Source organism: Pseudonaja textilis, chromosome 1 (assembly GCF_049901715.1).
Source record: "Pseudonaja textilis isolate UNSWEBS1 chromosome 1, rPseTex1.2, whole genome shotgun sequence".
In the NCBI taxonomy this organism is placed as follows: Eukaryota; Metazoa; Chordata; class Lepidosauria; order Squamata; family Elapidae; genus Pseudonaja; species Pseudonaja textilis.
In genome coordinates this window covers 51,879,659-51,892,184 of record NC_141990.1, presented here as the reverse complement: position 1 = coordinate 51,892,184, position 12,526 = coordinate 51,879,659, and the positions used below count along the sequence as shown (strand labels likewise).

The 12,526-nt window shown below is 36.5% G+C and overlaps 1 protein-coding gene across 1 annotated transcript in view; it reads right to left on the bottom strand.

Moving 5' to 3' along the window:
- DNAH14 (dynein axonemal heavy chain 14) overlaps positions 1–12,526 on the bottom strand; it is a 244,663-nt gene that overhangs the window by 86,092 nt on the left and 146,045 nt on the right. Inside the window, 3 exon segments of the mRNA XM_087929036.1 lie at positions 1,396–1,566; positions 7,973–8,140; positions 11,033–11,173. Of these exon segments, the coding sequence (XP_087785162.1) occupies positions 1,396–1,566; positions 7,973–8,140; positions 11,033–11,173 (480 nt within the window).

Here is a 12,526-nt window from a genome sequence, read left to right as displayed (position 1 = left end):
GAAAATCTAGAATAATTTTCTAATTTAAAATCTTTATTAGGACAAAGATCTTTCTTAGACAAACTAAAAAAGTCACAATGGACCTGCACTTTAAGATGTATATATGCATGTATGTATGTGTATTCTGATTTACAGAGGAATTATTGAATCTATCATCTGTACCTCTATAACTGTCTGGTTTGGTTCTGCAACCCAACAGGACAGACACAGACTTCAGAGGATAATTAGGACTGCAGAAAAAACAATTACTACCCACCTGTCTTCAATTGAGAACCTCTATACTGCACGAGTCAAAAAGAGGGCTGTGAAAATATTTACAGTCCCCTCACATCCCAGACATAAACTGTTTCAACTCCTTCCCTCAAAACGATGCTATAGAGCACTGCACACCAGAACAACTAGACACAAGAACAGTTTTTTCCCGAAAGCCATCACTCTGCTAAACAAATAATTTCCTCAACACTGTTCAACTATTTACAAAATGTACACTACTATTACTGTTAATCTTCTCACCACTCCTTATCACCCATCCCCTCCCACTTGACTGTTTCGTAGTATGATTTGATTGTTGATTGTACCCTATGACTATCATTAAGTGTTGTAAGTTATGATTCTTGATTCTTAACGAATGTACCTTTTATTTATGTATGCTGAGAGTATTTACACCAAGACAAATTCCTTGTGTGTCCAATCACACTTGGCCAATAAAGTATTCTGTTCTATTCTATTTATATCCCACCATGACAAGGAGAGCCACTAGAACATATTAAAAAAATCCTTTCTCCAAGAGTTTCTCCAAGAGCCCCTCTTTGTCCAATCCTGTCCAACAGATTGGTTATGCTGAAGATCTGATCAGCCAAAGAGTATCAGGCTTAAGATGGACTTTTTGCTGTAGCCCCTGCCTTATGGAAAATTCTCCCTTTGGAGATTAGAATGGCCCTAACCTGTTGGTTTTTCACAAAAATTTAAAAACTTGAGTATGCATCTGTTCTGGGGCTTGGAATGTATTAAGAACTCAGCTACTTGACTTTACTATTAGTTGATTAATCATCATGGCTGCTGTTTGTACTTATTTTGTGGGTGTTTTTATTGTTTTAATATTTTTTATTGTTTTAAATTTTTTGTAATACCTTTAGAGAAAAAATAATGTTGAAGTGGTTAGGAATGTTCAGATACTAAATGACACTAGAAACCTGGCAGGTTTTAGAGGATAAACTGGACATACTGCCTCATGGAAAGGCAGAGAAAGAGCATACAAATATATATCAGATCATGTTGGCATCATTAATAACTAATCAATTTTGTGTACTGAACTTGAAACATTCTATGTTTATGATAAAGAAATCCTCACAAAACGTATATATGTATCATACCTATAATTATATCTGTACTTACTTTAAAATAATTGTTGAGCTCATTTGAAAGAAATTGATAAAATGTCTCTTTCTCTGCTAGATCAACCAGACGATCATGGAAAATTCGGGTAGATTCATGCATAAACAATAATGCTGTTGTTTCTTTTGAGACAATAACTGACTTGTGGGCTTGAAGTAGTCCTTCAAGTACCTACAGTATTGATTTTAACAGTAACTTTTTGAATTGAAACTATGTTCACATTACTATTGAAGTTACGAAAATGTTCATGCTACCTTCTGAACTGATTTCATCTTTATCATGCTAACCCATGGTTGCTTTAGATATTTTACAATGGTGCTTAATAGCCCTGAAGGGTGGGATATCTATTTCAGATAATAACAATAAAAGAAACAATGATTTCCATTTTAGATGACAGAATTATCCTTCAAAAGAAATTTCATTCCACAGGTAATGATAATATAAATCTTCAACATACCAACATATTCAGAATAAATCTTAATGGCAGCAACACTTTTTTTAATTTTTATTTTATTTATTTATTTTGATTTGTCAATTGCTTACAAGATAATAGGCATAAGTAGAAACCAAGTTATGAATACATGGACACATATAAGAAAAATAAAAAATAAAAGAAACAATAGGACAGGGATGGTAGGCACGTTGGTGCGCTTATACACCCCCCCTACAGACCTCTTAGGAAAGGGGTGAGGTCAATAGTAGACAGTCTAAGGTTAAAGTTTTTGGGGTTGGGGGAAGAAACCACATACTCAGGTATGGTATTCCAGACATTGACCACTCTGTTGCTGAACTCGTATTTCCTGAAATCAAGTTTGGTGCAATAAACCTTGAGTTTGTATCTATTGTTTGCTCTTGTGTTGTTATGGTTGAAGCTGAAATATTGATTGACAGGTAGGACATTGCAATGTATAATTTTATATGCTATACTTAGATTGGACCAAAGGTGGCATAGTTCTAGGTTTTCTAGGTCTAAAATTCAAGTCTGGTGACATAAGGAGTGTAGAACTCTTCTTGTGAAATATTTCTGGACTTTCTCAACTGTTAATATCAGATACGTAATGTGGGTTCCAGACTGATGAGCTATATTCGAGTACTGGTCTAGCAAATGTTTTGTATGCTCTAGTTAGTAGTGTAATATTACCAGAGAAAAAGCTACATAAGATTAGCTTTTTAATGCCTTTTTGGCTATGTAGTTACAGTGGGCTCTAGCACTTAGATCATTAGAGATGAGTACTCCAAGGTCCTTGACAGAGCTTGGATCACCAACAATAGTCTTGACTATTCAGCCTGTATTTTATTTTCTGATTTTTTTTGCCAATATGTAGGACAGAGCATTTATTTGTTGAGATTTGAAGTTGCCATTTGTTTGACCATTCTGATACATAGTCAAGGTCTTTTTGAACGGTAGCAGTATTGTCTGTGGTGTTGAATAGCTTTACATCATCAGCGAAGAGAACGCAGTTGCTCTTGATATGATTACAGAAGTTATTTATGTAGAGTATGAAAAGAGTTGGTCCTAGAACACTGCCTTGGGAGACACCACTGTTGACAGGTACAGAATTTGATAGGACACTCCCAATTTTGACCATTTGTTGTCTGTTTGACAGGAATGCTTCTATCCAGTTATACAGGTGTCCAGAGATACCGTAAGATTTTAGTTTTAGGAACAGTTTGTCATGTACCACTGAATCAAAGGCTTTGCAGAAGTCTATGTCGATCACACTACTAACTAGAGCATACAACACATTTGCTAGACCAATACTTGAATGCAGCTCATCAGTCTGGAATCCACATTACATAATGGATATTAATACAGTCAAGAAAGTCCAGAAATATTTCACAAGAACAGTTCTCCACTCCTCTACTTGTTGCAGAATACCTTATGCCACCAGACTTGAAATTTTAGACCTAGACAACCTAGAACTACGCTGCCTACAGTCCGATCTAAAAATAGTACATAAAATTATCTACTGCAATGTCCTACCTGTCAATGAATACTTCAGCTTCAACCACAACAATACAAGAGCACACAATAGATACAAACTCAAGGTAAACCACACCAAACTTGATTGCAGGAAATACGACTTTAGCAACAGAGTGGTCAATGTCTGGAATACTCTACCTGACTGTGGTTTCTTCCCCAAACCCCAAAACTTTAACCTTAGACTGTCAACTATTGACCTCACCCCTTTCCTAAGAGGTCTGTAGGGGGCATGCATAAGTGCACCAACGTGCCTATCGTCCCTGTCATATTGTTTCTTTTTTATTCGTATCCATTTCATGTATTCACAACCATGCTTATACTTATATCTGTTATCTAATACTTGCTTGACAAATAAAATAAATAAATAAATACATTTTAAATTAAAGGGAAAGCAGTGCAACACTGCTACCTACTGGGGGGAAATTGAAAATATATGTGAAAAGGAGGAAGGAATACCAGCCTTGAGACCAGAAAGATTACTAAATAAGATATAATTATCTACAGTGATAGAAGGTTACACTGAGGACTTGTATTACAAAAAGTGTAATCCTTGGACACTAAAAGAAACAGAAGATACAAAGAAACAGAAACCAGAACTCCTTTCAATTAATTGCTTATTATTTTCTTTTTTTTCCTGTGTAAACTGTTTGGATAGAGTGGCAGATTGCACTGTGGAAGACAGTAACGAGAAATAGTGAGACTGTACATTGAGAGGCGGTGACACAAGAGTTTTGCAGCTGGATTTTAATTATTCCTTCCTAGTCGATATTTGTGAAAGGTTTTTCTTTTTTCACTCCTTATTTTTAATTTTTTTCCTTTTTTCCTTTTTCCTTTCCTATGGATATTGACTTATTTTTTAATTTGGACTGCACTATTCTTTCTCCTTTTTATTGGTAGAATTAATTTTTGGACTTAATTTTTTTTTCTTCTTTCTTTTTTAATGTTTCCTTTTGGGGGGGGCTCTCCCATTTTTACTGAGCTCTCTTGATGATTTCTTTTTTATATATCTTCTCAGATTGCAGTATTATTACTAGGGAATATATTGGATTAAAGTATAGAAGAACCTGAAGAAAGTTTCTTTTGTTTGGGGAAAGATCTTGTGGACTATAAATTGATAAGAGAAAATTAGTCAAAAATTTCAAGATGAAAAAAACAGTGACATCTGCACTATCCTCAGCCTCATCTTCTGCGACATCCACTCCTAGATGGCAGAATTCTCTTGACTTGAATATTCAACAAGGAAAGGCAGTGACAATGCAGGCGGAAATTAAAGCAATACTTCAAACAATGCAAGATCAAATGGCAAAAATGGATGACAAAATAGGGAAAGTGGATGAAAAAGTAGGGAAGATGGAAGGAAAAGTAGATAATGTAGAAGGGGAAATAGAGAATATCCAACAAATAATGATGGAATGAGGAATGAATGGGGGAAATGGAAGAAAAAACTTCTATAATAGAACAAAAAGTAGGAGAAATGGATTTCAGATTATCAAGATCTGACCAAACTAAAGAAAAGAAAATTATAATGTTGGAGATGGACAAGACTGACTATTATCTAAGATTCCAAAATATAGAAGAAAAAAAGTAGAACTTAGCAGACATAATGACAGACTTACTTGCAGCAGCCAGAAAAGAGACAAAAGAGAAAATGATATATGATGTGGATGAAATCTTCAGAGTTCAGACCAGATACGGAATGAAAAATAAGCTACCAGATAAGTACATATTAGATTTGCAAAGAAGGCCATAAGAACAGAGATATTAAAGGCAGTGAAAGATGAACCATTGAAATATAAAGTAAAGGAGATAACAGTGTTGAAACAAATACCAAGAAGTGTAAGAGATCTGAGAAGAGAATATCAGTTTTTGACAAAATGCTTGATTAAAAGACAAATTAATTTTAGATGGCTGATACCGGAGGGAATAATAGTGACTTGATGAGAGCAAAGACACAGACTAGATACCATTGAGAAAGCAGAACTATTTTATGACCAATACATCAGAGAATATGAAGGTGAAAAGAGAACATGCGAGAAATAAAACTGCAAGAAGAAACTGCAGAGAGGGAGGAAAGACAACAAAGAGAAGAAGAAAAAATGCAGGAAGAGAGAACAACCAGGGAAGAAGAGAAACCAAGAGAGCAAAGAGAGATGAGAGTGACAAGGGCAACTAGAGCATACCACAAATAAGACCATGGATGAAGAAATTAAGTTAATGATGATTAATATAAATGGATTAAATTTTGGCAATCAAAAGGAAAAGAATATTTAATAAATTAGAGAAACTAAAATTGGATATAATTTGTTTGCAAGAAGTGCATATTAAGAAACAATATGAGAAAGTATTAGACCACCGTAAGATTGGAAGACTATACACTACATTGGCACAACAAAGCAAAAGAGGAATAACATTTTATATAAAAGACAGTATAAAAACAGAATTAATTTACCAAGACAATGAAGGGAGAGTACTGATAGTTGAAATATTGATGAACTATAAACGGACATAACTAGTGGCTTTTTATGCCCCAAATGAAAGACAAGATGAATTTTATGACAAATTACATAAAAAATAACAGAACTGGAATATGAATATATTTGTGTTATTGGAGATTACAATACAATAGTAGATAGTAGAAAAAGGACTATAAAACACAAAAGTCAAAAAGAATCGAAAAATACTATCTATCATTTTTTAAAATGGCAGAAGAATTAGCAGTTCAAGAAGCATGGAGAGAAAGATATCCAGAATAGCAATAATATACATTTTATTCAAACAGACATTTATCTTGGTCCAGAATAGATATGATATGGGCAACAACAGAGATAATTGCTATTATACAAGACATAAGCATTGAAACAAATGTATGGGCAGATCATAATACAATTAAAGTAATATGGAAAAGACAAAAGAAGAGGTCAAGATGAACAATGAACAATCTAATACTGAGAGAAAAAGAATATATTGAATATACTGTATGAAAAAGTAATTAAAAATTTTCTTCGAACAAAATAAGAAAGAAGAAACCTCATTACAAAATGTGTGGGATACAGATAAAGCTTATATAAGAGGACCAACAATAACATATACTGGAAAGAGAAATTGAAAGAAAAGACAAGCACAAAAATGTTAGAAGAAGAATATAAAAAACTGAAAGCAGAATTACAAAAAAATCTGCAAAAAAGAAATTCAGAATAAAATGACTGACAAAACATAAAATGGAAATAATAGATAAAGAAGAACTAGCACAAAAAATAAAATATACTAAACAAAACTTTTCTGAAAATGCAAATAAGCCAGGAAGATGGTTGGTGTATAAACTGAAAAAAGAGAAAGAAAAGAAAAGGATATCTCAACTAATGGATGATAAAGGGAAGTTGTGTTATAGAAATGAAGATAAGAAAGAAATAATACATAAATATTATAGAGAATTATATAAAGAAGAACAAGTGGAAAAGGAGAAATAGAGGAATATCTAAAGAAGATGGAACTACCTAAAGTGTCAGAAGAAATTAAAATTATGTTGGAAGGGAAAATTACAATGATGGAATTAATGGAAACATTTAAAAGATAAAATAATGGAAAAGCACTAGGGAACCATGGAAGCTACAGAGGTGGCTCCCCCACCCAAGAAGTGGGTGAAATGCTGCCAGTGGAGGAATGTGAAGGGAAAGCAACAGCGACGGAGGAAGCAGCAGCGGCGGGCGCCGAAGGTCTCTCAATTTAAAGTGCCCTGCCGAGGTCAACATCCACGCCACCACCGCCTGCCTGCTGACCCGGCCTGCAACTAGCACCATACCCGGGTCTGCAGCAAAGGTGCTTGGTGGGGGTAGGGAGCCCTTCACACTCTGCCATGATTGGCCATTAGGAGTGGGCTGGTGGTGAGGCGTGGCTGCCCACAGGGCGCTCCTAACAGCAAGTTCCCCCCCGCCCTCCTCCCCAATTTCTCATGTTTAAAAATAGGCCTAAAATTGGGGGAGGGGCTTAATTTCATTTTATGCCTAGAAAACATGCAGGGTCTTCCTATGGGGGGGGGGGGAGATTTTGTTGTAGAAACATGGTATATACTAGTAAACATTATTTGTTTATATAGTATTGTTTATGTATATGTTTTATTGAGTATGATGACAGAGGGTTCATAGCAGGAAAAGTAAAAGGAAGCAGAGTCAATAAAGAAAAGAGGAGTTTGTAGTTGTTCAGTAAAATGTATAATCCTGGCTTAAAATCCTCCTTCCTTCTTCACATTATGACAGTTTTGATCATAACCTATTTATGTACTTCTTTTAAGCAACCTTTCTATTTGAAAGTCTTTTTCCTTTCCTATTCTCTAACTTATGGAATACAAATAGTCTTTTTTTAGTGATTATTCGAGAACCATAATGATTGAAAAGTAATCTTATGACCAATCCTTGCATTTAAAGTTCTTTGATCGGTAAAGTAAAGGAGGGGTAAAATAAGATCATAAGCATAGTCACTATTTCACTTAGCAACTGTTAATAACTGATTTGCAGGTCCCAAATGTTATCATCAAATGAGGCTACCTATACTTCACTGATTAACCATTAACCAATTGAAAAATCAAGAAATACAAACCTTAAAAAGATCTCGTAGATTAAATATATAATGGCATTTAGCAGGTGTTGGAAGCATTTTATGAAGCATTCTATAGTACAGTGCAATAGAGCAGCATGTTAAATTATCTGTACACTTCTGAACTTCAACCAAGAATCTATTGATGTAAAAGTATGTTCCCAGACGTACCTATAAAAATATTTCATACATTTAAGACAATTGTAAAATATTTTCCATTTATTATAATTTAATAATAAAGATGCTAAGTTATGTACAGTACATTACTTTAAAGAAACTGTTGTTACCATAGTTATATTACACTACATTATTTTAGATATTTTCAAAATGAATTGTAAGCATTTTACATAATGTAATAAAACAGGCTTTATGGAAACAGCACTGTGTAACAAACTGTCTAAATGTACACTGAAAAAAGCATTTGAGAGCATTCAAGCAATCATAATTATCTGTCTAGATGCAGTATCAATTTCTCTGCAGGATTATACTGGACAACCCATGACCCATAGAGTCATTGTTTCAGAGATATTTCCTGACTATATTTCTCAATGCCTTCAACAATGGCAGAACTTCTAATGTTTTGCCTTCATTGGACAAATTTCACCCAGTCTCTAACCTTTTCTTTTGCGGGAAGGTTGTTGAGAGGGTGGTTGGTATGCAGCTTCAAAGGACCCTGTATGAATCTGGACCCTTTTCAGTCTTGGTTCAGGGTACAGCACTGAGATAGTATTGCTTTTGTGTGCTAAACAGGGGTGGGATTCAGCCGGTTCGGGCAATCCAGATGTTACATTTACATCTGGTTCACCGAACCAGTAATTGAACCAAATGGCTGGCCCTACCTCTTCCCTCCCAGGAGTCTCCACGTGGCCCATTTTGGATGCAGGTAATTGCAGAGTCTGTGCAGAAGCTCTGGGAGGATGAAAAATGGTCCTCCTGAAAGTTCCGGAAGAGGCCTGTTTCTGGCTTCCGGAGGGTCTCCAGAGCCCAGGAGAGTCCATTTTCATCCTCCCAGAAGCCAGAGGGAAGCCTCCTGACTCTGGGGAAGGCAAAAAATGGCCCTCCCAGAAGTTTTGGTAGGCCACACCCACCCAGCAACTGGGCAGATAACCAGTTGTTGGGATTTTTGAATCCCACCCTTGGTGCTAATGATCTTTGGTGGGCTAATATGGGGATTGTGCAACTGTCCTGGATCTCTCAGTGGCTTTTGATACTGACATACTATCCTTGAGGATTGGCTCTGGGAGTTGAAAGGCATGGTTTTGTGGTGGTTCTCCTCCTTTCTCCATGGTCAGTTGGTGAGGAGACTGAAGAGAGATTGAGACCTAGGCCACTGTAAAGTTAGGTGCCTCAGAGCACTGGTCTCTCCCTTTTCCTCTTTAATATGTAAATATATGAAACCACTGATAATATATATATATATAGAATATATATATATTCTTAAGTTTTCGCGGGTACCTACATGTATGGCATTCAGCTTTGTTCGGGTATTTTCCCACGTCATTGTAGTTGTGCTTTTAAAGTTGTAGCAACTTTAAAAGCACAACTTTAAAAGCACAACTACAATGACGTGGAAAATACTAACAAAGCTGAATGCCATATGTATGTATGTATGTATGTATATATATATATATATATATATATATATATATATATATATATATATATATATATATATATATATATAAAGTTTTTGTGGGTACTTACATGTATGGTATTCAGCTTTGTTCGGGTATTTTCCCATGTCATTATAGTTGTGCTTTTAAATGTAGCACGTTTCAGCAGAATCTCATCTGCCATCATCAGGCTTCACAGATGAACACAATACAGAAGCCTGATGATGGCAGATGAGATTCTGCTGAAACGTTGCTACAACTTTAAAAGCACAACTATAATGACATTTGTTTCCTGAGGTTTTATATATGGATCTTTGGTTATTCGGGTTTTCTCCCACGTAAAATTGGAAGTATCTTGGCGACGTTTCGACAAAATCTCATTCGTCATCTTCAGGCTTGTGTCTTTGGCTTTGTGCTTCTCGGAGTAAAGTTTTCTCCATACAAATACCTGTAAAAACCTCAGAAAACACACACACACACACACACACACACACACACACACACACATTTGATGCTGTTGCAGGGCTATCTGAGCATCTGGAAGTTACAAGGGTCTTGATGGGCCTTTGCTACCCTGCAGGGTTTGATTTTGAACATGATTATACTTGCCCAAACCAAGCAGGTGCAAGCCTGTCTTCCACAAGAACACAACATTATCAGTAAACTTGAAATATTGCAAAAAAAAAAAAGTAATGTAATGCAATATTTCAAGCAGCAAATATTTCAATCATGCCTACTATATTTGCCACTTTCGTTATTAGAAGGACAATTTAAAAATATTCCAGATGATAAACTTTGTCCCTACTAGCTGCTAGAAATAGTCCCTAATGCATTTTTGCTCTCTTCTAGATTTTGTGGTGAGATAACAATATATTTTCTAACCCTTTCTCATAACTGCTCAAAGGTAACTCTTCTTCTCTTGGCTGACAGTAGCAATAGCAATACTACTTAGACTTATATACCACTTTATAGTGCTTTACAGCCCTCTCAAAGTAGTTTACAGTCAGCATATTGCCCCCAACAATTTGGGTCCTCATTTTACCCACCTCGGAAGGATGGAAGGCTGAGTCAACCTGTGTAACTGCATATTTCTAAAAAGGTTGCTAAATTGATTGTAAGTGCCATCATTATCCAATGTTCTAGTGTTCAGCAATTTTTCAGTCTTCAATTCCTTTTTTATATAAGGGTATTTCTAAAAGCCCTAGTGAGGCACTGGTTAGAATGCAGTATTGCAGGCAAACTCTGCCCATAGCCAGGAGTTCAATTCTTTCCAGCTCAAGATTGACTTCCATCCTTCCGAGGCCAGTAAAATGGGGACCCGATTGTTTGGGGCAATATGCTGGCTCTGTAAACTGCCCAGAGAGTGCTGTAAAGCACTATATAAATCTAAGTTCATTAGGGTTTTTTGCTCTTTGTAAAACTAAATAAATAAAGGTCTTGGGATAGTTACCTGGAAAATGCGTTGCAAAGACTGTAAGGAAGTTGCAGGCAAAACTAAGATGCAAAAATGGGACAGAAGACGAGTACTAATCTCATTACTTCCTACGTTTAGAGGTGTACAGCATGCAACTGTGGCAATGTCCTGAACATGCTATTAGAAAAATACATAAGATAGCAATTTAAAAAATCAACAACCTATAAATCAACATATTTATAATATTGTTATACTGGTTCAGGATAATTGATAATGAATTTATACATTCTTATGAAAAAGGTTCTAATGCAATTAAAAGAAATCCATCTGTTCCTAGGATAAGTACAGAGCTTCTTCTTCTTCTTCTTCTTTTTCTTCAGCGTTTGTCTCGCGCTCGGGCGAGGTCCGCTAATGTCCTTGAGTACTGCTTCCACACCTCTCTGTCTGCCACGTGTGTCGGGTCTGCCTTCGCGATCTCTAGATCGGCCTTGATCGTGTCCATCCAGCGTTGTTTAGGTCTACCACGCGGTCTCGCTCCTCCGACAGTCACCTTCATTACAGATTTGATGATGGATTCTTCCTTGGCGCGGCTCACGTGGCCGAACCATCGTAGCCGGGACTGCCTCATGACCGTGGGGATGGGCACGACGTTGAACCGTCTACGCACTTCTTCGTTCCTGACGCGATCGAGTAGGGTGAGGCCTACCGACCATCGGAGCATTCGCATCTCCATTATCTGGAGTCTGCTTTCGACTTCTTTGGTCGTCGGCCAGCACTCTGCGCCGTATATGGCCACGGGGCGCACCACAGAGTTATAGATTTTCGCCTTCAGGCGCATCGGCATCTTCTTGTCACAGAGGACGCCCGTGACGGACTTCCATTTGCCCCACGCTGCATTGATCCTGGCTGCCACCTCAGTTTGTAGTAGGCCTTCTTCCCCAAGAGTAGTTCCCAGGTACTTGAAGGTGGAGGCGCGCGGTAGCTCCTGCCCGTTCACGTGGATGGAGCCTGTCATTTCATTGTCAGTGGTCAGGTATTCGGACTTCTTTAGGTTCAGAGCTTCATACATCACAAATATAGATAAAAATACAAATCTCTTCAGAAATACTTCAGGCTCATTAAAATTTTTATTAAATAATCCCAAGAAAAAACAACTTTAAAATGGAAAAATGTGTATCAAATTATCCGTAATATAACTGTAGTATAATTCATGATGTAACTAATATAGCTCACAAACTCAAGATAGCTGCTGACTGTATAATTAAAAACCTGAATTGAAAAATCAAGATAGTAACTAAAAGGTCTGCAATTCTAAGAGCTAAATCAAAGGTGAACACAACAAATTAATTTACTTAAAACTCTGATATACTTCAATACTTTAGAAGATTAGCTCAAAATTCAGAAGGATCTTGGCAGACTTGAGTACTGAGTCTGCATTGGGGAAAGCAATGGTTTTGGATTATTCTTCTTTAGTTTCCCTACATGTTTTTTTCCTTTTGCAACACAGCTTTTCCATTTCTCCAGAGAAAA